Below are 22,628 nucleotides of genomic sequence, written 5' to 3' on the forward strand. Positions count from 1 at the left end.
CCAATGAAATTTGAAATCACCGTTCAATTTTAATTGTACTGGTGCAATTTCATTGTGATTCTAAGAGATGTCGCTTTTTGCGGATTTTGACAAAAGTGGTAAGGGTATAGCCTTCCCACTTTTTCATTTTTTGCTAAATTCTAGATATAACTAAAAATACATGATTTCCATTCCAAATAGAACGAGAATCACAAAAATGAACGTTGTTTTTACATGGGCCTTATAGTTTCTGAAATTAACGTAAAAAACTGCTTATCAAAGTTGCTGCGCTAACTGCAATTTTGTTCCGTATATTTCCAAAACGATTGAATTGATGAAAAAACCAATGAAATTTGAAATCACCGTTCAATTTTAATTGTACTGGTGCAATTTCATTGGATTCTAAGAGATGTCGCTTTTTGCGGATTTTGACAAAAGTGGTAAGGGTATAGCCTTCCCACTTTTTCATTTTTTGCTAAATTCTAGATATAACTAAAAATACATGATTTCCATTCCAAATTGAACGAGAATCACAAAAGATGAACGTTGTTTTTACATGGGCCTTATAGTTTCTGAAATTAACGTAAAAAACTGCTTATCAAAGTTGCTGCGCTAACTGCAATTTTGTTCCGTATATTTCCAAAACGATTGAATTGATGAAAAAACCAATGAAATTTGAAATCACCGTTCAATTTTAATTGTACTGGTGCAATTTCATTGGATTCTAAGAGATGTCGCTTTTTGCGGATTTTGACAAAAGTGGTAAGGGTATAGCCTTCCCACTTTTTCATTTTTGGCTAAATTCTAGATATAACTAAAAATACATGATTTCCATTCCAAATTGAACGAGAATCACAAAAATGAACGTTGTTTTTACATGGGCCTTATAGTTTCTGAAATTAACGTAAAAACTGCTTATCATAAGTTGCTGCGCTAACTGCAATTTTGTTCCGTATATTTCCAAAACGATTGAATTGATGAAAAAACCAATGAAATTTGAAATCACCGTTCAATTTTAATTGTACTGGTGCAATTTCATTGGATTCTAAGAGATGTCGCTTTTTGCGGATTTTGACAAAAGTGGTAAGGGTATAGCCTTCCCACTTTTTCATTTTTGGCTAAATTCTAGATATAACTAAAAATACATGATTTCCATTCCAAATTGAACGAGAATCACAAAAATGAACGTTGTTTTTACATGTACCGTATTTCAAAGCGGGATTAGGGTTTGTTACCTTCCAGGCTGGTTGACTGTTGGAAATCCTACTTAGCTGGTAATAGCATGAATATAAAATGAGATTAGTTGAATGAGATTTTAATATATTTGGAAATAAGTTGTGTCTCTTGTTCAATAGGCAGAGTTACTTTTCTTTCCGTTACTTAGTTTACATTTTGTCATTGTAGGTGACTCTCACTTTACCCCGGGACCTTTATAATTTGTCGTGGGGTGAAAGTTTAATGATGAAAGCACTGATTGAAAATGTCAATTACGTTTGATAATTTTAAATGATTTTTCAGTTTAACTGTCAGGATTCGAACTCTACACCTTCGGTAAAGCACGCCGATGCTCAACCATAGAGCCATGAGTTACATGTATTCATAGACTGTACCTGGATGTCATCTGGAGGCAACACATATAACAAAAATGGAAAATTCATTCAAGATAGGTTATGAAAATATGCCTTCCTTTTACACGCAAATGGTAATATGATCATCTGCAATTCAGATAGATAATAACACGACTTTTCTCTCGTGGAGACTGAACCCGAGAATTTAATCTTTCTATACCAACGCATTAGCCTTTGAGCTATGATAAATATATGGATAACATCTAAGTTGTAGTATCTAGAACCGAAAAAGGCTATACGGTTAACGTTAACCTAACATTTTGGCAATTAAAGACGCCGTTTTATAAGCTTTTCGAGTTTTTTTATGCGACTCGATTCATGGTCCGGGCTTAGAGGTAACCCTTGCGTATTACTTGTTGCAACGGAGGAGAAACCAGAGCTGTCTTCTTTATTTCCTTGACTTGTCTGTTGGGAACGATAAATCTCTACCAGTATCTGTTGTTCAGATCGACGAACTCCTTTCATATCGAGAATTTTCTGGAACTCAGAGGGATCCGATTCTGGCAACAGGCGCATGTAGTGTGCAACGTATTTAGCATTCGTGTCGGAGGCGTCCATAACTACTTTGAGTATCATTTCTGCGCGTGTCATTCCTTTGACAACCATCTTGGAATAGCTTCATAAAACATAAATACAAAGAAAGTAAAGTAAAATTATTAATCGAAGGAAGAATTATGGGGAGGTGGCTTAAGTATTTTCCTATGGCATTACCTAGCCGGTGGTTTCCTCGCCACCTGACTTCCGACAGAAGGCAAATCAAGCAAAGCGGTTTTAAGCATGTGCGTATCCAGCAGTAACTGTTCCGCTCCTACGACGCCAACGGGTTTGCACTTGTAAAGTTGTTGGACAAAACGGGCCATGAATGCACTTTCAAATAGAAATGTAAAATGGTTTTTATAAACAGTTTCCTAAACAAGAGGGAACTGACATACTTGACGAAGCGCATGCAAAATTGCGTGAAATATTTCCTTGATGACGTTAGGCAGTCCCGTATGAACGGAATGTAGTGTTTGAACTGGGATGTCATTAGGGTTACATACTGAGATTGATCACCGACACTTTCCCAAGTTTGCCAAGCGGTCTACAGAGTTGTTAAATGTAAGACCATAAAAAGCTTATTTAAATAATAGTAAATAATACCTTTGCCATGGTTACGAGTGCCGGTTCACAGGCACCCTCTAAATCAGCTACCAAGAGCTGAATACACTGGCTGATGACACTACTCACAACAAAAATGATTAAAATTACTCAGCAGAAGAAAAAAATTCCATGAAAAAGAACCATGCTACCTTCCAAAGAGATCCTGCTCGGATCCGAGATCAACTTTGTCAGCCAAAGCTGGCTGGACTTTTTCTTTAAGTTTTCCTTCTAGCTGCTGAGTGGTTTCGAGGCAATACTCCGCCGTCGTTAAGATACTATGCGTTAAAACGAAGATTATTTTTACATCGCGATACGGAATTATTGTCTCCAACCCACGTGCAGATTCGTGCAATATCATCTTTGTTGTATTTAGGTGAAGTGCTGGACATGTCACCTTCCTTGAGCAGACTCTGGAAATTTTGAATTAAGCCAGCAGCACCACCAGAGCTCAGATCACGTAATTCCCTGGTGAAATCTTTTGTCAAGCTACTCATGCTCATAGGTAGAACCGGCGTCATCGAACTGGCATTGTTTGATCTATAACATTTAAGATTAGCAATAATTAGTTTGGTTCGCCTTGACTTAGTTACAATGAAATCATTGATTTCAGTCGACCGTACCTTGGTAAGTTACTCTGAAGCAATCTTGATGCATACTCTCTAAGGTATTTCTTAAACACAGATGTCAAAGAAAGCATAGGTTGGCCTGTACTTAATTGAGCGCACTGCAGGAGACATTTCTTGTAGAAGACAAAAAGATCTGCGCATGAAGGTAAGACACAGCAACCTTCGATTTCTGCTTGGGCTAGTGAAGGGCCTTGAATTTTCAAGTCTGCGACAAATCGATCGATCAACTCAGCCATGTTTCTGAAAACAAATAAATTTAATGGATCGAGAAAGACGCCCAAGAGTCATAAAATTTACTTGTCTTGACTATCAACAAAGATGTTGAGATGGCTTTCAAAGCAGCGGCTAATTAGTCCGTGGAATGGCGAAACCGTGAGCGATTCAGCCGTCGTGAGTTGAGTTTGGGTAGGAGGAATTGGTTTTTCAGGTTCTTCATCTTCTTCAAAGGGATTCTTCCCATGGGGTTCTTCAAAAGGATTGGTACTTTCGATTTTTTTGCTCGAAGTTTCAGATGATATGACCTCTTCCATGGAGGCGCCTGTAAACCTTGGAAATTCGAAACATCCAAAATAGATTTAAACGATGATATCAGATGAATTCTCATCACTTTAAACCTTAAAACCACCTTCGTGATAGAAGTTCTTCAAACTGAGTAGTTTTCTGTAGGGTGAACAAAAGGAGTTTAACATCGATTTCATTCACTCGTTTAGCCATTATCTTTGTCAATTCATTCCTTAAAATTTAGAATAGAAAGAGGTAAGAGATGCCAATTACACAAGCATATATATGGAACAAAAACCTTGTGAGAAGACAGAATTCGACAGCAATGCGCTCGCTCATTTCCCAGTCTTGTGAAAAGATTCGACCCATCCGTTCCTCAAAGTTAAGAAGATGACGTTTTATCCAAGCATATCGCCGGTCGATTCGATCCAGCCATGCGTTTTCCTCCGACTCTTGGAACAAGTGGCTGTATTCAACTAATTGAAGGGACACGAACCAACGAATTATTTCCCGCCTAAGAAAAAGAGAAAATAAATAAACAAAAAAAAAAGAAGAAAAAGAAAAACTGATTCCAAGTCCCTAATTTGATAAGTTATCGTAACGATAATTTCACAATAAAATTTTACTTGAATCTAGGCTCGATTACATTGAGCACCGAGCATGCCTCGCTAAGCTGGGTAAGTGTGGATGGTTGTTTCGGGCCGGTGCCTGAGAAAGCTTCTTTAAAATCGCTTGAAATTTGGTCGCCAAGACTTTTCTCGATTTGTTCCAGCTGTCAAGATAGCACTTAATTAGGTTTTTCTTATAGAATTTCTTATCGAAGATCTAGTACTTGGGCGGCCAGTTGTTTTACTTGCGGAATATCTAAATAGGGCGTAAAATGTTCCATTACCCGATTCACGCCTTGCAGAAGACTGGCAATCTCAGAATATTGCCTCTTCTGACAAAGAGATCTACAGAAAAACAGCATTTGGAAAAAGTAAATTGAAAGGAAAAATACTAAATACTAAATACTGCAATTGGTCCACTCCAAAGACAAGAAAATGCAAATGGTTAAGTGTTGTTATTGCAGATGTTAAGTTTCTCTTGGCTATGTCAAGCTGTTTGATGTCTCTTGTTATTTCTCGAACAGTGTGTTCAGATTTTTCAGCTTTAGCCCTGATGTCCTTGATGCGTGCAAATAATTGGGCAATTGCTATTTGGGCTTCCTCTAAGGCTGCTGCACCATCAGCAGAGACGCCACTTTGGCTGTGGATGCATGACTTTATGTCTGAATCCAAGCTATGTATTTTTCCTTGAAAATCAGAAATTACTTCTTCTATATTAGATAGGGATTGTTCTGTAGGGAATAAGTTATTTATGTAATCAATTGGATTGAAATCAGCTCTGTCCAAGGGGTCCTGACTAGGAAAAACCTGGAAGAAGTTTGCAAATAGTTGAACAATTTGAAAAATTATTCAAACCATGTTACGATCACCAAAACTAAGGAGAATTGCTTACCAGATCGATCGCTGCGATTACTTCAGGTGGAAAAATAATAAATTGATTTACTAGCTCATCATCTAGAAAATCGTCAACGTCTTGCGCTGCCATTTCACAAATCCTTTATAGTTCCGAATTGTTTTCAAAATTAAGCTTAAATTTTCGGTATTCAACTGGCTGAGAAATGACCATTACCTTTTTTTAATCTAGAGCGTTAGAAAGAACTTCGGTATAACGTAAATTTCAGCGGAAACTGGAAATCTGAAGAACTCATTGGCGTGTACGGTACATCCAGATTTGGCAGGTGTAGACTGCAGACAGATATTGCTTTGAAAACATCAAACCTATTCCATCAGCAGACCGGCAGATGACGTTGCAGTCGTGTCAAGGAAAAACTTCAATTATTTAGTAGTCGTCTGCTGTACAGCCACAAACCGTTCGGAAAAATTTACGAAATTAATTTAGATTTATATACAAACAGTTATGGCTTCTAGTCGCCTAGAAAGAATAGGAAATATTTATTCAAGGTATTAAATATAATTTCTGCATGCATGTGCATAACAAAATTTTTTTTTTATAAGTACAAGTGTTCTGATTAACCTGAGCAATTGATATCTTTCACCCCCCTAGAGTGAGGGGACTTCTCCGCTCAGGTGCAATGAAACCAGAAGATAAACCCATATGGTACGAAGTTTACGAAGCATTTCCACCTAAAGTAGAACCTCAGTATGGTAGAAAAGCATCTGAGATAACCATACACCCCATATTTTACCCAGAAGATATCGTAAGAGCGTGAGTTTATATTTTGTAATTTTTGGAAGAGCTATAATTGTATAGAATGTTGATTTGACAGGAAATTCTATGAAAGATTTGGCTCACCTGGACTAATTTCTCTGGCAAACAATGAATATCCAACACCTTGCCAAAAGTTCTTAGACAGATATAAGGAAATGGAAAAAGGTTTTTCAGATGAAAATGAATTGTTTGAAGCTGTAGCAAAGGTTATGGAAGAAGAGAAATCAGTGCCAGAGTCAGTATCTAGCAACCAACCTGACAATGGAACAAGTATGGCTTCTATGTTCAGTTCAGCTGTTAGCAAAAGTCAGCCTCAACCCAAAATCAACGTTGGTGATTTATTAACTGAAAAGTAGAATGCTTCATGTTCTTATAATAGCATATTTCCTAAAGAAAAGAGGAAAATAAACTTGTTTCTACATATGATTTATTTTTCATAAGATGTTACAGAACAGTTATGGAGACTGGCGATCAAATTACGATTTATTACTCCGCGGAAGTCGTTTTTCTTTTTGCGTCATACAATTACGAATCCATCATCAACCTCATGAATAATGTCATAAAAACAAACCTACTTACTGATTGTTGTGATATTTTTGAAATAGAGAGCTCCTGAATTATGTTATACGGCAAATACTGCGCTTAAAAATTTTTATAGACAACGCGAAAGTAAACAAATAACATGAGAATTATAAGGAAGAAGTGAAGCACAATTTTTCCATCACGGCACGCAAGTCGGTCGAACTGGTAAGCGGGATGCGTGAGCAACAGGGGCGATTACCCTGCGCGACGACCTGACGGTAACGGAGGAGTTGGTATAAAACGTCTGAACCACCACCTCACGCGGACTGCTCACCTCGACGGTCTGGGTCGGCTCAGCCGATTCCGAGTCGCCAGCGTGACCGTGATGATTGGCTACATCAGGGGACTGCTAATCGTTCATCGGGCAAGTAGAGAGTGGTAGTCGGGCTGGATACAAGCCCGTCGATGGACAGTGAGTAAATACAAATATCCATCTCGCTATGCAAGTCTAAGCCGCTCAACACCGCTTTCGTCCTCTGGGCATTTCGCCCTCTATGAGCTTCTTGGCCGTTGACGCAGATCTGTCATAACCAAACACCATTAGAGTCACATAGTTGTGTGTAAAGATATTCGATTTCAATTACTAAATATCCCACGCATTCGGAGTCTGGGGAAGGTAGCCATGCTATCACAAGTCCATCTTTGCCGACCTTGCGTGTAATTTTAAGATCAGAGGCTAAAAAAGAGAGACGTTACTCGTTAGCCTATTTAGCTGCAACTTAAAATTATCTTCAAAATATGTCTCATCCTTACGTGGGGAAAGAAGAGGATCCTCCTCGGGCAGAACGGTTATGGTTGTCTGGCGACGGACTACTTTATTATGGGGGATGACAACATCATAATTGCAGTTAGGTGACGCCGAAGGCTGTTGGGGTATAAGGCTGCAACCCTCAGTTGTTACATCGGCCTGTAAAATATGATAAACCATTGACTCGGATGTTTCAGTCAAGGAAAACAAATTGCTGATCCATAGATGATTGCGAAGGAGATATGCATGGAATGGCGCACAAACAGCGAAATGATTTGATAAAGGGCAGAGGTTTAGTAAGTCCGTACCATTGCCGAGCGTGGTTATATAGTTTTGTTCAAAAATAGAAATGAAAATCGCCACCACCCCGAAAAGAGATAATAGGGATTTAGACGAGTGACTTCTGCGGAAGAAAGATGACAGTCATAAAAGAAGAAGAAGAAGAGCATATAGATGAAGAATAGAAAAAGGGTATATGTGATCATGGGTTAAGGATTTCCGATTTGTTTACCAGATCGATAGGGGCTTCCAGCATATTGCAAACCCGATCGATATCTTTATCATGCGTGCGATGTTGACTCGTGTCGCAATCGCCATTTGTAGCAATTTTGCGAATATGCGCCGCCGTCTCAATCAGGTACTGACGAGGTGCATTATATTTGAGTTGGTCAACCAGGATCTGAATCACTTCATCTTTCTTCTGACTGTTGACTACCGAATTGAGCAAAAAGTGCTTTTCGGTTCGAAGCTGTGCCAATTGAGCTTCCAACAGCGCTAAGTTCTCGTTCTGTCATGGAAGAAAACGATGAAGGTTTAGTTCGGTAGAGCCATATCAAGTAAGTCTTCATTACCTCGTGGATGGAAGGTGATGTGGAAATTCCCGACTCGTCGTTATCCTCCATTGTTGCCCCAATTAGATGCTGCGATTCCAAATAATTCTCTAACGACTCGAGCACTTTGAAGTGTTCCTCGAAGACGTTGTTACAGCCATCTACTACAGTGGGCGTGGTAGGCAACGAAATCTCTTGGAAGTCGTCCAACGAAGCGGCAGCTGCGTCCGCTACAACGACAGGGTCGGATGACATGCAACCCTCGTCCGACTCAATTTCCAGGAGCTCCTCAGTTAAGGGCTTGCCCAAGGCGACCATCGACATGCTCATCATTTCCATCTGAGCCTGCGCTAGTCGGCTATTTTCAGCCGCCAAGGTTCCATTCTGGCAGTTCTTTTCGTCCAGACTCCTCTGCAGAGAGTAAATCGTGTTCTGATATTCGACGATTTTCTCACGAAGTTGACAGTTGAGTGATTCGAGCTCATTCAACTGTGCCAGGGAGGTAGTGAGCTGCGAACGCAACTTGGTCACCTGTTTGAAATAAAGCATATACCACGTGAATAGAATTGTTTGACTTCATTCGTTGACTTTCGCTGTTGTCACTGACCTCGTTTCTGAAGGAGGTGTCGTCCTTGTCTAATTTAGATTGCAGCTCCTTGACTTCTAACTCTAGGCTGGCAATGGTCTTTTGTTCGGCCTTCTAGTTCGTTCCTCATTAGGCCTAATTGACCATCTCTATGCTCCAGTCGTTGACGCCACGTCGTTTCATTTTCGCGACACTTTTCTAATTCTGCTTGCATCAGCTGGATTTCTTCACGATATCTTTGCTCTCTGAACAAAAACAACAAGTTTTAGGCATGCACATTGGAGAAGAGAAGTTTCGTGGTAAAAAACCAATTCAACCTGGAGGAGAAGCGGCGCTCCGCGTCCTGAACGGCTTGATGGAAACTTCGTTCACGGTGTTCGTATTCTTCTAGCCGGCCATGAAGCTGCTGGCAATAGTCTTCCAACTCTTGGCACTTACCGACTTGCAACGACAGGGCATCCTTCTCATTCTCCAGTTCTACTCGATTTCGATCCAACATAAAACCCTTTAACAAATCATTCTGAATAATACGATGAAAATGGCAATACCTTGGATTTTGATTTCAAGACTTCCATCCATATCGTCGTCTAAATGACGTCCAACTTGTTGACTGAGCTGACTCCTTAGATGCTTTTCTGTTAGCTCTAGCTCTCGGATACGCTGCAAATGTTTTTCTTCCATACTGTGAACTAAACCGTCAGCCTGTCGCAACGTCGTCTGGAAGGCTTGTTCCATCTCGGCGAGATCGACTACACGGACTCTCAGTTGGCCCAACTCACTGCATATTCCATGAAGGGAACTGATCAGCGCCTGAGTGAACTCCATGACCGATGTTTTGGGCATGTCGGTCACATTGGCGTAGTCTTTGACTTCGTGCCAGACGAGCTGGAGACACTCTTTCAGCGTAGAGAGCTCGTTACTGTTTAATTCACGAGCCATTTCAAGTTCCCGCTCAAATGCCCGACAATTCTTCTGCAAGATCTCTTCGAATTGCCTTTCGCGCTCTTGAAACTGACGGCCCAACAGTTCCAGCTGTTGCACCGATTTGCTCGTTTCATCCCGGCTGGCCTGGAACTTTTTGCGATGACTGGCCTTCTCTTTCTGCAGGATTTCAATCTGCTGGACATAGTAGCTTTCAACATCGCGAAATTCGGCCAGAGTCATAACTTCTCCTTCAGTCTGACAGAATCCCTCCATGACGTCCTGCCGTTGTTCAGACGACTGTACTGCCTGATCTTGATACGTTTTCTTCTCCCCGTTGAAGATGTCGTTAATAATAGGGTCAGTCTGAGTCGCAAAATCCTGGACATTGGCAACTGCTTGCACGAATTTGTGATCCATTTCGATCGAATCTATCTGAACTTCCTTATCTTCCATGACACGGCCGCAAAGTGGTAACGGGATGGTTACCCGGATGCTGACATCCCCGTTTTGTTGTTCACAGTGAACCGATTCTGTCTGCGTGGATGCATCGACAGAACTGTGATGATCTTCTTCGAAGATGCCGCTCTCCTGCAGTTGCCAATCCCAGTTAGTGGTACATGCCTCACTGGTGTTGGGGCTCTTGTGGGCCAGCCGAGACTGGCACACGCCCAAGAGTGCCTGAAGCTGGGCCAGCACGCTTTTCTGGGACGGATCGTTTAGCGAAGAAACCATCAGCTGAAGTTCTGCTTTGACTGACGAGATCTTTTCGCCCTACAGACGCAGCAAACAAATAAAACTATCGTTACAACTATGATTCAATAACAAAACTTCAGTGCAAATTGAGAATGAAATGATGAAAGACAATAGTACTAAATAATCAGAGTCCAAAGACGATCCGCTACTGCACGGGCTCCTGGGCAAGACTGGTGATGGACACTCGACCATCAGTGAAGCGAGCGATGTAATGCCTGAATCACCCACCGACACATCATCAGAATCCGTGTCGGTGCACACGTCCTTACGGTCTCGTTGGTCAGTCGAGCATTGTGACGGGGCCTGATCAGCAAATAGCCAATGCAAAAACGCAAATTGAAAACCTGGTTCGCTTAAATAACGAGTTGCAAATTCCAAAAATTGTACCCTTTCTTGCATCTCTTCCAGCTCCAAGATGCGGAACTCGAGCAACTCGTTCTGATCTCGTGCTTCACTCAATTCAGCTTGCACGGATTGGTGCCGCTCTTTGGCCTCTTCTAGACGTTTAACCAGAATGGCCATTTGCGTTTGCTGGATATGCTTCTCGCGGAGAAACTTGGCCTGGATTTCCAGTAGGGACGGGACAACGGTCGGACGTCCAGCGTTGACGCCATCACTGGCCTCTCGTTCACGGCTGTTCTTCAACTGCAGGATCTCTTCCAGATCGCGGATTCTGGCCCTGGCCGCATTGTAGTCGGCTTGCAGCGTGGCGTAGTTGACATTAGCAGCATCGGCATCCGAAAAACACGTCAGCTGGCGCAGCTTCTCGTGGAGCAGTTGGTAGTTGCGCTGCAGGTCGGAATGTTCACGCGACAGCTGTGAGAACAACACTTCCAATTCGCGTCGCGTGTCCTGATGTAGTTAAACAAAATGGGGAAAAAAGGGAGAGAGAAAATGAAAATTTACAATCGTGTAAAATGAGAAATGTGCTACAAAGCGATGCAGACGACGTGTAAAATGATAAATGTGCTACAAAGCGATGCAGACGACGCCACGGGGGTTTCTGGAATAAAGTTGCATTCATTTAGAGATTAACAGTTCAATCTCGTCTTGAATCTAATTTTTAATACAACTTCATACGGTTTTTGCACGCAGATTCTTTGGTCGTAAATCGCTGAATCTAAATTCCAATCCATCATACGAACGTGATCGATCAAAATAAGCGAAAAAGTTGGAACCAGTTTCCAACTGCTTTTTTTTTTCGTATAATTCTAATTATGCAGAGGTGGGCTTGAAATTGCAATTCAAAAATGATGAACTGGCGTTTTCGTTTCCGCCCTCTGACACACGGTTGAATGCGTATCCAATCTGACAAAGTAAGAGTAGGAACACATTGAAATATATCAATGAGCTAACAGCTGAACGGTTAGCATTTTCTTCTTAATTACATGACCGTGTAAGTCTTTTGTTCGCCGTTCCCTCCCATGAGCCATATAATAAAACGCCTCTTGCTTAATGTGGTCGTTCTACAGGTGAAATCTAGCGTCGGAAACAGCGGTTCAACGGTCAAAACAATCGAGTCAACATGTGCATAAACTTTAATGGCCATTTAAAACCAGACAGAGACCGCTGGATGTTAAAATGTTTGTTTTTAAATAAAAGAATGCTTAAGTTAAAAATGTACTGTACCTCGCTCCAGGCCGAATCGGACGAGCAGGATGTAACGCCCGAGGTAGCAGCGGGGGACAAGGAACCATCCGAGTCAGCGTTGCCATCAGAGCCCAGGCCATCCGTGTCTACTTCAAGCAGCGGCGGCAATTCCCACATGGAGTAGTAGCGTTGCTCTTTGCGTAATTTTTGGATTTGTTGGACGTACTCCATCCTGCGCTGCTTGTCATTCTAGTTTCAAACATTTCAAAAAAAGAGAAGTTAGATGAAACTGTCGAGCACCGGTATAGGGCTCACCCATAAACACACACGCCAACGAAAAAAGAGAAAATGTTGGGCGAATCCAGTTCGTACCATTTAAAATGCAAAGAACCTTGGCACCGCCCTCAGTTGAATTCTTTTAAAATTCTAATCTAAGTTAGTTTCCCTGAACTTCTTTTGCTTGTCAATATGGCTCAGCTGTTACACACGCATCGCGTGAGACTAGCGAGTATTATTTTTTTTTTTTTCACTCGCTCACATTCTGTCATATTCCAAGAGCCCTGGAAAGCTTTTGAAGCGCAACGTGATGGCGACAGCGTGTGGTCATCATCATCCCCTACGATGATTTAAAGTGAGATCTGTGCGCACGATGTTTGAACGTATGCAAATACATTGTGTGTCAACCCGAATATGGTCAACGGGCCAGCTAACAAACGACAATGACGAGCGTGCGATGGAGAAGATGTAAGAGAAATGGCGCTCGAGAAATCGGGTGAAAAAGGAAATCAGTGTAGCAGACGAAGATACACAAAGCTCGTTATGTTTGCGCTCGGCGACAGGAAGACAAAGGTGAATGTGTGTCAGGGGAACAGTTGAAGCTTAAGAAAGAAAGAAAAAAATGAATCAAAAAGACTTGCCTTGGATGGCGATCCTAGTTGATTCACGTTGGGTCTTGTCAAGCTTCTTTTCAAATTAGTGGTGTCGGGTGTCGTCGACATTGCGCCGGCTGGTTGTTGAACTTGTTTGAGGTTCTTAACTGTTTCAGCTAAATCTTGGCTCTTGACAGTCAGGTGAACGTTGCGGGTCAAGACCTGTTTGTTCTTTTGGCGCAAAGAACCTTGCTGGCGTTCCGTCTCGCTTAACCGGCGAAGCTAAAAGTTTATTCCGTAACGAGAAAAAAACAACGTGAAGATGAAAAAAAGGAAAATTAATCGATGGTCATTATTCATGTACAGGCGAAAACCATTAGTTCCACAAATGCAAAACACCAAATTGAAATTTCAGGCCAATGAAACTGATCGATGAATATTGCTTTTCGCTTGTCTTTTAGTTGATTGATACTTTGATTGCAACATTTTCCATAGCTATTTATGACTTGCGGAATAAAAGATGGTGGAAAGCAAATGACTGACGGTATGCGATCCCGTTACTGGGTTAAACTGTCCTATTAATATTTCTGGCCTAAAATTTTTCTGGTTTTCTATTTTTTTCGGTCGAGTCATCAGAAGAAGATTGAACATGACATTCTACATAGATTAACGCTATTGAACATTGGCGGATGTCGTGTCGTAATGTGGTGCTCGCGAGTCGCGACCTCGCGAGCAGTAAAACAAAAAAACAACAGAAATAAATGAAAAAGAATGGAAACGAGGACAAGACGGGACTTTGATTCATGCGCCGACATTTTTCTAATCATAAATTGTTGTTGCTTTTCTCCCTGATTTCGTGAAAAAACAATCCCGAGATGACATTAGAATGTACACGCCTCCAACCCCAACGGGGCAACCTGAATCACCCCCACTAGCACTTCGCCGAGAGATCACGCTTTAATGACTGGTAAGAGTTTCATCCATAAATTGCCGGAAACGTGAGAAGGCGTTGTTGCCATTGTTGTGTGTCTCTTGTTGTTCATTTTTACCGATGTCAGCGCGTCTCACACGCGACAAGAAGCCAACATCGAAAGGAGATGAAGCAACAATTTGAATGCGGCAATATTTCTTTCTTTTTCACGCTGGGGAAACGCTGAAGATGAGGCGCCACGAAAATAAAATAAAATATGGGACAGCAGGTGATGAATAGTTTAGATACGTGTGAAAGTAGTACCAGTTCTTTTTTTTCGTGAGCGAAGGTGTCTTGCTGATGCCGCATCGTCTCCCGAAGGTCATCCACGAGGACTTGTAGTTTACGTTCGCTGGCAATCAGTTCATCACGCTCATTGTGGTTGTTATGTTGACCCTGCGTGAATAGAAGGCGGAAGAAGAAATTATGTGACAATGCGCAAAAACCAATAATCACGATGAAACTTCGTTGATTATTCATAAAGGTACACGCATTTTTATGGACAACGCTATCCCGAAAGCGGGCATATTTGCTCCAGTTCAACCGACATTCCTCCAAAACAAATTGAGGTTATCGACGAAAACAGCAATAAAAAGAATGAGGTTTGTCCACTACTTTAAAAGTCGCGAACCCTTCGGCTAAAGTTCTTCTACTACACGCATCAATTCGAAATAGACTCAAACGAGACAGGTTTTTTTCTTTCTTTCTTTTCTCACATTTGCTTACCGGGCATGTGCAATTCGGTCAACCTTTTGGACCAGATCACTCGCTTAGCTGGAAAACAAAAAAATCTACCATACATGGAGTTTGAGAGAAAACGTCGAGAAAATAGGAAAAGAGAAAAACAAAGGTAAGATTGTTGTTGATTTTGGCTTGACACGAACGTGAGTGCGAACAAAATACACAAACAAGGAGATACTCGTATGCAACTTGCTTTGAGAAAAGAAAAAAGTCCGAAATAGAGATCGACTTGCTGGTAAGAGGTTGGTCAGGGACCAGAGGGAAGCTAAAGTTGTGGGTCAGTAGGAAAGAATAAAAACAAGGAGAGAAAATAAAAATACTGAATGCCTTTTTTTTTTTTTTCGGGACAACACCGTAAATGGAGTTCCGCTTTTGCCATCTGTGTAACGGCCCTTGTTTCGCTCTCCTCAATTTGTATTTATTACTTTTTTTTTTTCTGAAGCGTTTTATTTCTTCTCTTTGTGACTTTTAAAGTCATTTAGAAACTGAGATGGAATTCGCGTAGGTCAGCCCATGAATGATACGCTTGCTATTCACAAAAAGCGGAATAAGAAAAGCAACGGCCACCCCGCGATACTGAAACGATCGCGTAAAATCACGAGAATGTTATGGATGTATAGGCGCCGTTATCCCGTGATTTTACGATCATTGACATTCATCTCGCCCCGAGTATGCCAAGTATAGCGTCGCCCGGGAGGCTCAACAGCTGCCACGACCAGCTCAAAAATGTGAATTTAGTCAATCACAAATATGTTCCATGTACAAGAAAAGCTGTCTGTGTACATTTACGTTCAAATATACCTGGCAGACGATGGCTGATGATGATAAACTAAAACGCATTTCAAAAAGGGAAAAATGAACAAAACAGCGCGGGAGAAGAGAAAAAGAATGATGGTGCAAGTGGAACGTTGCACTCTCATTCGAACCATATCTTTCAAGCAGACAGAGTCGGTCGCCGCAGCGTGTGTTGAACTGAGTAGGGTAGAGAATGGCGTGCTAATGACCAGGTGTTCACGCGCCCGGCCGTAAGAAGCCAACCGTTAATATCGGCCCTATTTCATAACAATCTCTTTTGCTGCTGTACCATTTTTTTTTTCTTTTTTATCTTGCATCATATTTTTCAAATTAATATTTACGATTGGGTTTTGCAATTTTGGGGAGATATTAGGCGTCAGTCCAATGAACAGTGTGGAAAATATGTCAAAACTATGCCACAGCTATTCTTCTCGCCATTGACTGACCACCGCACTATCCATTAAAGTTCTTGTACTTTTACAATAATGGAAAGATTGATTCAAAATTGTTAATTCAATTCGTGCGACTCACCTGAAATTCAAATCGTCAACTAAATAAAAAAACGCAATCCTCCTGTTGAATTCGTTGGATGTAAACGATGAACTCACAAAAGCACAAAGACACACAAAGCGAAATCACTTTAAAATGCAAAGCGGTGAATTATGTACCGTGCCGAACGAATAGCATAAAAAGCTTTTAGTCTACACTGCCGTTCAAAATAAATAATTCAAACACGCTTTTGATTGTGATTTGCGCGAGAAAAGCGATAGAGTTGCGCTTACGTTAGCTAGCGCACTGTCGGACGGGCGTAGCACGACTGAAGGCAACGTACAGCTTGCAAGCCGGGCATTGTCAGAGCTCTGCCAGCTAAAAGGGAAGGGGAGGACGGACGCTAGCATAAACACAGGTTCAGTTCAGCCTCCACCTCCCTTCTTCTTCTTTTACCTGTTTCTCTTCTTATCACGCTTTCTCCTCTCTCTTTCTCCTCTTTCTCTCTCTCGCCTTTTTTTTTTTCCTTGTCCTCCTGTTGCTGTGCACTTGCATAGCGCAGAGAAAACGCCTCTAGTTGTTTGATTTACGACGAGATTCCTGTTCTGATCGTTTTGCCTTGGAAAAAAAAATAACGCGCAACTACGGGCGGCAGTAGTCGCTGTCGATCCGATCCTCTTGTTCTGTATTTTTTTTGTTTTTTCCCTCCATCTCTTCGTGAACGTTCCTGGCCGCATTTATCATTTTAGATAGTAAAGTCAAGGCCCAAGCAATGGAATCAAAAGAGAAAAGACATCCCGGCACCGTCTTGGAAATAGAGAGCGTGGAGAGCGAAACAACAAACCAAATTAAAGGGGGGGGTGGGCGCGTAGAGTGAGAGAGATCATCATTGGGACAGTGAAAGTACATTCTGTTTTTTTTCCGATAGCGTGATGCCCTCCCCCCTCTCATTCACCAATCAGGCAGACAACAACAACAAAAAAAACGAACCGGTTCCCCCCCAAACTTTTTGTTTAGTGTCTTTTTGTCGTTTCACCTGTTGCTCCCTATCGGAGAGCGCACGATGCGCCCGAAGAGACACAAGACAAAAAAAAAAAAAAAAAACTGGAAATAAATGCCGCCCTAAGAGTCATCCCATTATCCGTTAAGTGAAGTTATTCGACCGTTGTTGTGGCATCGGAGAGAGGAGACTTAAGAGCTCGAGAGTCGTCTAGAAGGGATCACTAAGGGTCACATGCGTGATCACAACTTTGTCTGGTCGTTCTTCTTTTTGTCTTTCGTGCTCATATCGACAACGTGAGAGGGAAAAAAATGCATGAAAATGGAAATAAAAGTCCTTATCTTTCCCCTTTAAAAAAATTCTAATAAAGATTTAAAAAAAAAAGAGCTAGTCTGGGATGAAGCAAGCAAAGTTTAGCACGCAACTCGCAAAGCAATTTCTGCACGACAACAAAGAAAAGGAGGTGCCGATACAGACGTCTATAGATTGACTACGTCACCGAGCGTTAGGGATGCATACAAAGAGCTTGGCATGGCGTATGGGAGACTGGAGAAAGGGGTTAGAGAGTGTCGTATCACTTCAGAGTCAACCTCGTTAAAACCGCATCTGTCTCTTCGCCGGCGGAAGGCAAGAAAGAAAACAAAAAGCTGATTGCATTTTATTGCTGCACGCTTTTCCTCTTTTCTTTTCGGTATGCGCGCTCGATTCTACGATTCGTTCGAAACGGACACGCCAAAGCGTACGAAACAAGAGTTTGCTCGTCACCCAACTCGAATATAAGATAAAAGTGTAAATATATGCATAAAAGATGTCGCGAGGGATTAACACATTACAGTAGATGAAAAGCTTTTAAAAGGAATCCTTCGTCATGTAACGCCCATAAAGAGAGAAATAAGACGACAGCTTTATAGAATAATAAGTAGCACGACCCTTTGCCGGTTACCCCAATGGTGGTGCATTACGACATACGTCAAGATGGACGCCAGGAACGAGAGAAAAAAAAGGTGCGAGAAACGGAAAAACAAACACGGCAAATCAAAAATCCCGTGTGCTATTAAAGAAAAATTTTTTTTTTTTCGAAAAGGGTAAGTCAGCTGGGGCGAAAAGGTCGGACAGAGCGTAACAAACATGGAAAAATGATTGTTAATGCCTAATAAACAATGAATTTTTATCTGCCCTTTGGAGACATTAAACCATCAACTTGGGGATAACGTATTACCATCTACCGTGCCATGTGCCTCCTCAGGAGAAGGCTCCCATTTGTTTGCTTTTTGCATGTTGTTCATCGAGAGAGAGAGAGAGAAAAAAAAATCTGAAAATGAAATGGAGAGAGCGAAGAGAAAGAGAGAAAACACAGGTGCGTGTCGCCGAGGGAGAGATGTGTGGCCCCTCGTCATTCAGTTGAATAAACAACAGGAGGAGCGTCGAATAAGTGATACACGCATGTAAAATGGTCGTTACCTAATCGTTAAAGCGTCGGACATTTTGTTTTTAATTCGTTTGCTGCTGTGCGATGTTTGTGAGGTAGTTCAAAGCTGAACTCAATCCTTTCTACTGTTTTCTCGATGGCATGTTGCACGGAAAAAAGAAGTCATCCATCAGGCTGGATGTGACGGCTGTTGGTAATAAAAGCGTTGCTCATCGCTTCATTTTTCTTTCAAAAAGAAAAACAAAAGCTTTTTCTTTCAGAGAAACTCACATCAACACGTCAGCGGTTGTAGAAACACGAGGACACGAAAGCGAACCGTGAGAAGGTGAACCGCAACTAACTGTAGACTTTAAAATCCATAAGCATCTGTGCCGTTGAACTGAATACCCCCCTTCGTGCTTGTGGTTCACATCGCGGGTTCACATCGTGACGGATGGTAGTCGAAGAGGTGGCAGAGCAACTCATACCCGTCCATCATGAGGAGGCATCAATAATGATGATAATACAATACGCGCAGGTATATATTGATATGTGGGAGACTATGGCCGCAGACAAGAAAAACACGATTCGCTAACAACCCATAATAACCACATAACAATGGGGTTCGGCTAGACTTAACCGCCCGTGCGCGGTCAAAGCGATACAGTAGCATCAGCCAGCGATTTTTATGTTCATTGGAGAAAGCGGATATAATTAACTATTAAAATAGCGCCGCAGTTATTTTTTTTTTCTTTTCTTTTTAAAGATTTAAATGACGATGTTGTTCGGCCGTGACTTGGTCGTTTGGACGCCAATGAACACGACAAGACAATAGAACTATGCTAATCCCGTACAGTACAGTTTTTTTGGGTTTTTTTAATGAATGGTGATGAAAAGAATTGAATAGAATGGAAATTGAATTGTGTGAAAGACTTACAGAAATGCTGCAACGGTTGGCCGTGAGTAGGGATTGTTCGAGGATGTCGCGGAATTGCTGGGCCCGTCCGGTTTGCATGCGCAGCTCGGATTCCAGGTGAGAAATGACGCGATCTTTGGTTTTGGATTCCTCACGCTATTGTCGCCATATCCGACACATACATAAACGGAAGAAAAGAAATTTGAGAGAATGAGGACAACAAGTAAAAATTTCACCGAATTTTGAAAATAACAAAAAACACACGTCAATCCCAAAAAGAACAAGATATCAAACACAAACGTGTAACACATATCTCCTTCCTTCTCGGTTCGCTCCGCGGGAGTTAACTTACAAATAAGAACAAAAGGGAGTTGAAAAAAGAAACAAGAAAATGAGACCGAACCGCAAAAGGACGTTTAATAATGGCCGGCGGTCAGAAGCCCCACGAAAAAAAAAAAAATTCCGTTTCGTCTAAGAAAAAAAAAAATGTAGGCAAAGCAAAAAGAAAACCACACCGCCGCTCCTGTGTTATAATTAAAAAGAGGTCTATTAACTATTTGGGGTTTTTTTTTTAGATAACCTTCTTTTCAACTTCAATTCTGTAAAAAGGAAGGGAAAGAATCGACAAACTCAGGTGAAATAAAACTTTGGTATGAGAAAAAAAAAAAAATAGAAGGGGGGAGAAGAAATAACAAAATAAAAATAAATAAAATGACCGAACTAAACCGAAACCCACTTTCTCTACTTTCTCTAACAGCAGTGATGCCTCCCTCTTTGTCCCACGAGCCCTTATACTCTTACATACATTTTTTTCGAGGAAACATAATCAAGATAAAAAGGGGAAAGAATAGGAATAAGAAGACAAAATAAAATACCATGGGCCTATTGTGCGGGTTGCTGGCATAATACTCGCGTCTGGAAACCTTGAGGTCTATAATTTTCCCTTCAAAAGACGTAAACATTTGGCCAGAAAAAGTAACGAACGATAAATTCCACACACACACACACAGAGGCTTATTATCCGCCCATAACATCACAAACGGCAGAGGTTTGCTGCCTCACTGTACACTCCAAGAAGTCGGGGCACACAAAAACAGAATAAGAAAGGAAACTTAAAGAGAGGAAGGAATGGTAATCAAAAGAAAATATCAATACAAAACAAAGCAGCAAAGGAATGAAGAAAAAAAAAAAGGCACAAGGTAAGGGAGAAGCCACCAGCACGACTCGCGTGAAAAACGTCATGACTGACATTTTCTTTCATTCCCATTAACAGTAAAAAACCCCGCAACAACAACGGCAATTGTGTGAGGCTCTCGAGCTCTTTTCCTACTTCTCTCTGTCTGCCCCTTTCCACCTAAAGAAACGAAAAATTCAAGAGGTTCTTAACTAGAAATTGGTATTTTCTTCGTTATAGCTGCTCACACTATAACTGAAAAAAAAAAATTAACGAGAGGAGCGAAGAAAAATTAATGTAAACAAGCAACACCAAGCCCCTACAGAAAAAAATAGGACAGCGATCATTATCGGGAAAGAAACAGCAGCAGAAGAGCTGATTCTTTTACATTGACTGGAACTTTAGCTTATCATGCCCGTCTTCCTCGATTCGTTACCGGGTCTACTTATCGTTCGAGACCAGTTTTTGGGGGGTGCATTTTGTTGTTGTTGTTACGTTTCGAACTGCCCATCACAGACGCGATACAAATCTCAATGCCCACCAGACCGCCCTGAAATGCCATTGGTTCAGTGTTACTATAGCCAGGCTACAAAATAATGTACACGTACACCAACACGACATACACGTTTGATTCTGATTGATTGTCGTTTTCTCTTGCCTCGAGAGAATAGAATACTGTTACATTATCATGTGCGCAGGCGATGTCAACGCACGCAGCGGACCCACGAAGATATATACCGGACGGAACGTGGTAGACGACCTGTTCCGTACATGGAGCGAAATGGCGGCAAAAAACAATGTTTATTTTTTTTTTTATCCGGAGGGAGGACATCGTGATTGAAACACGCGTGCGCTCCTCTGAACCAACGCTTGTAAATAATTCTGCCACGAACGCCGCCGTGAGTTCGTTTGGAGCTGACACACTGACATACACACACACACAGCGCGGTCTCGGTGTAGTGGTCGCTCTGTGTGTAAGAGAAAGAAAGAAGGTAGACCAAAACAAAAGAGGAAGTTCACAGAGAAGAGACTTGCGTTGTAACCTTCTGATCCCTGCGCTTTTTCCTATTTCTTTTCTGGTTTTAAAATTATATATTTTGGCGCTATTAAGTATTCATGTCAGGTATGGGGCCCATTCTCCCCGAAGATGCATAGCGGTACGCGCCAACTAGCAGTTTACCTTTTTTTCTTTTTGCAGAGTCAGAGTCCCGAGTACAATCAGCAGGTAGACGAGCCCATACTTAAGACTATTGCGTTCAAATATATGTGGCTCGTCCCATCACCAAATTCTAGCGAGGGGCTCTGCAAAAAGCGCGATGAACTTTCACGAAGACCAAATAAAGACTGAGAGACACACATGCAACCGGTCGAAAAGAAAAATAAACGACGGCCTTTTGTCTTGTTACGAGGAATCGTTGCACAACGCTGTTGTTATCGGTGCCCACTACGTTGCAAATTCGTTGCAGACTAAAGTAGGGAGAGGCAAGAAGAGAAGCGTCTTTGGGAGGCTTGTTCTGGATTTTCAGAACACGAGATTCAAAAGACGTCGTTGACCTTTATTTCAACCAAGGGCCACGTAAAAATGTTTAACGTCCCTAACCAGTCGAGATTGGAATAACGACGCCAATGAGGCGTGGGGGGGATACGCGGAACATTCCTGGAATTTTAACTAGTAATTTGTTTTCCCCTTTAAATCCGCGAGGTAAAGCTGTCATAAAGAGAAAGAAAGAATACATAATAAATAACTCGTTCACCTGCGCTTGCCAGCAACTACTGTCGGTATGCCTTCAGGTGGTGAAAGTCGATTCATCTCTTAACCGTCTGAATGTAAAACAATCATTTTTTCCGTTGATGTTGTTGCTGTTTGCCGTTTTTTACGGGCAAGCCAAAACAACAGCCGATGGTTTTCGTCAAAACTCTCGTCGTGGAGAACCGGCCGCAACAAAAACAAAAAAACAGGTTTTCCGATCGGTGTGGTTACACCGTTCCGTCCAGTACAAGTGCACGATTCAACGGACCGTGTAAATCGTCGTTGCGGGGTGTGCCAATTTTCACTATAGGAACGCGTGCGCGCGCCCACCTGTCGTTCGTATAACACACTC

At 41.7% G+C, this 22,628-nt stretch overlaps 2 protein-coding genes across 2 annotated transcripts in view; one reads left to right on the plus strand and one right to left on the minus strand.

Moving 5' to 3' along the window:
- Positions 1–1,505: 1,505 nt before the first annotated feature.
- The window catches only part of LOC116922817 (protein MLP1), a 30,736-nt gene continuing 9,613 nt past the window's right edge, over positions 1,506–22,628 (minus strand). The window contains 30 exon segments of the mRNA XM_032929263.2: positions 1,506–2,223; positions 2,319–2,474; positions 2,540–2,688; positions 2,748–2,826; positions 2,897–3,022; positions 3,084–3,284; positions 3,368–3,613; positions 3,671–3,919; positions 3,999–4,106; positions 4,173–4,388; positions 4,501–4,646; positions 4,707–4,827; positions 4,889–5,289; positions 5,375–5,477; positions 6,874–7,076; positions 7,078–7,254; positions 7,318–7,409; positions 7,487–7,640; positions 7,993–8,268; positions 8,333–8,842; positions 8,919–9,008; positions 9,010–9,142; positions 9,215–9,374; positions 9,446–10,592; positions 10,692–10,877; positions 10,962–11,426; positions 12,204–12,413; positions 13,082–13,315; positions 14,268–14,399; positions 19,374–19,508. Of these exon segments, the coding sequence (XP_032785154.2) occupies positions 1,875–2,223; positions 2,319–2,474; positions 2,540–2,688; positions 2,748–2,826; positions 2,897–3,022; positions 3,084–3,284; positions 3,368–3,613; positions 3,671–3,919; positions 3,999–4,106; positions 4,173–4,388; positions 4,501–4,646; positions 4,707–4,827; positions 4,889–5,289; positions 5,375–5,477; positions 6,874–7,076; positions 7,078–7,254; positions 7,318–7,409; positions 7,487–7,640; positions 7,993–8,268; positions 8,333–8,842; positions 8,919–9,008; positions 9,010–9,142; positions 9,215–9,374; positions 9,446–10,592; positions 10,692–10,877; positions 10,962–11,426; positions 12,204–12,413; positions 13,082–13,315; positions 14,268–14,399; positions 19,374–19,508 (6,954 nt within the window). The 3' untranslated portion in view covers positions 1,506–1,874.
- LOC116930409 (28S ribosomal protein S23, mitochondrial) lies at positions 5,726–6,577 on the plus strand. The gene is made up of 3 exons (XM_032937830.2): positions 5,726–5,883; positions 5,987–6,148; positions 6,210–6,577. The coding sequence occupies exons 1-3, from the start codon at positions 5,840–5,842 to the stop codon at positions 6,505–6,507; spliced, it is 504 nt and encodes a 167-aa protein (XP_032793721.2). The 5' UTR covers positions 5,726–5,839; the 3' UTR covers positions 6,508–6,577.

Source organism: Daphnia magna, linkage group LG1 (genome assembly GCF_020631705.1).
Source record: "Daphnia magna isolate NIES linkage group LG1, ASM2063170v1.1, whole genome shotgun sequence".
Classification (NCBI taxonomy): Eukaryota; Metazoa; Arthropoda; class Branchiopoda; order Diplostraca; family Daphniidae; genus Daphnia; species Daphnia magna.

Coding starts and splice junctions, on each gene's coding strand:
- LOC116930409 (XM_032937830.2), top strand. CDS start 5,840: ATGGCTTCTAGTCGCCTAGAAAGAATAGGAAATATTTATTCAAG. Junction 5,884..5,986: donor ATAGGAAATATTTATTCAAG/GTATTAAATATA, acceptor TCACCCCCCTAG/AGTGAGGGGACTTCTCCGCT. Junction 6,149..6,209: donor CCAGAAGATATCGTAAGAGC/GTGAGTTTATAT, acceptor TTGATTTGACAG/GAAATTCTATGAAAGATTTG.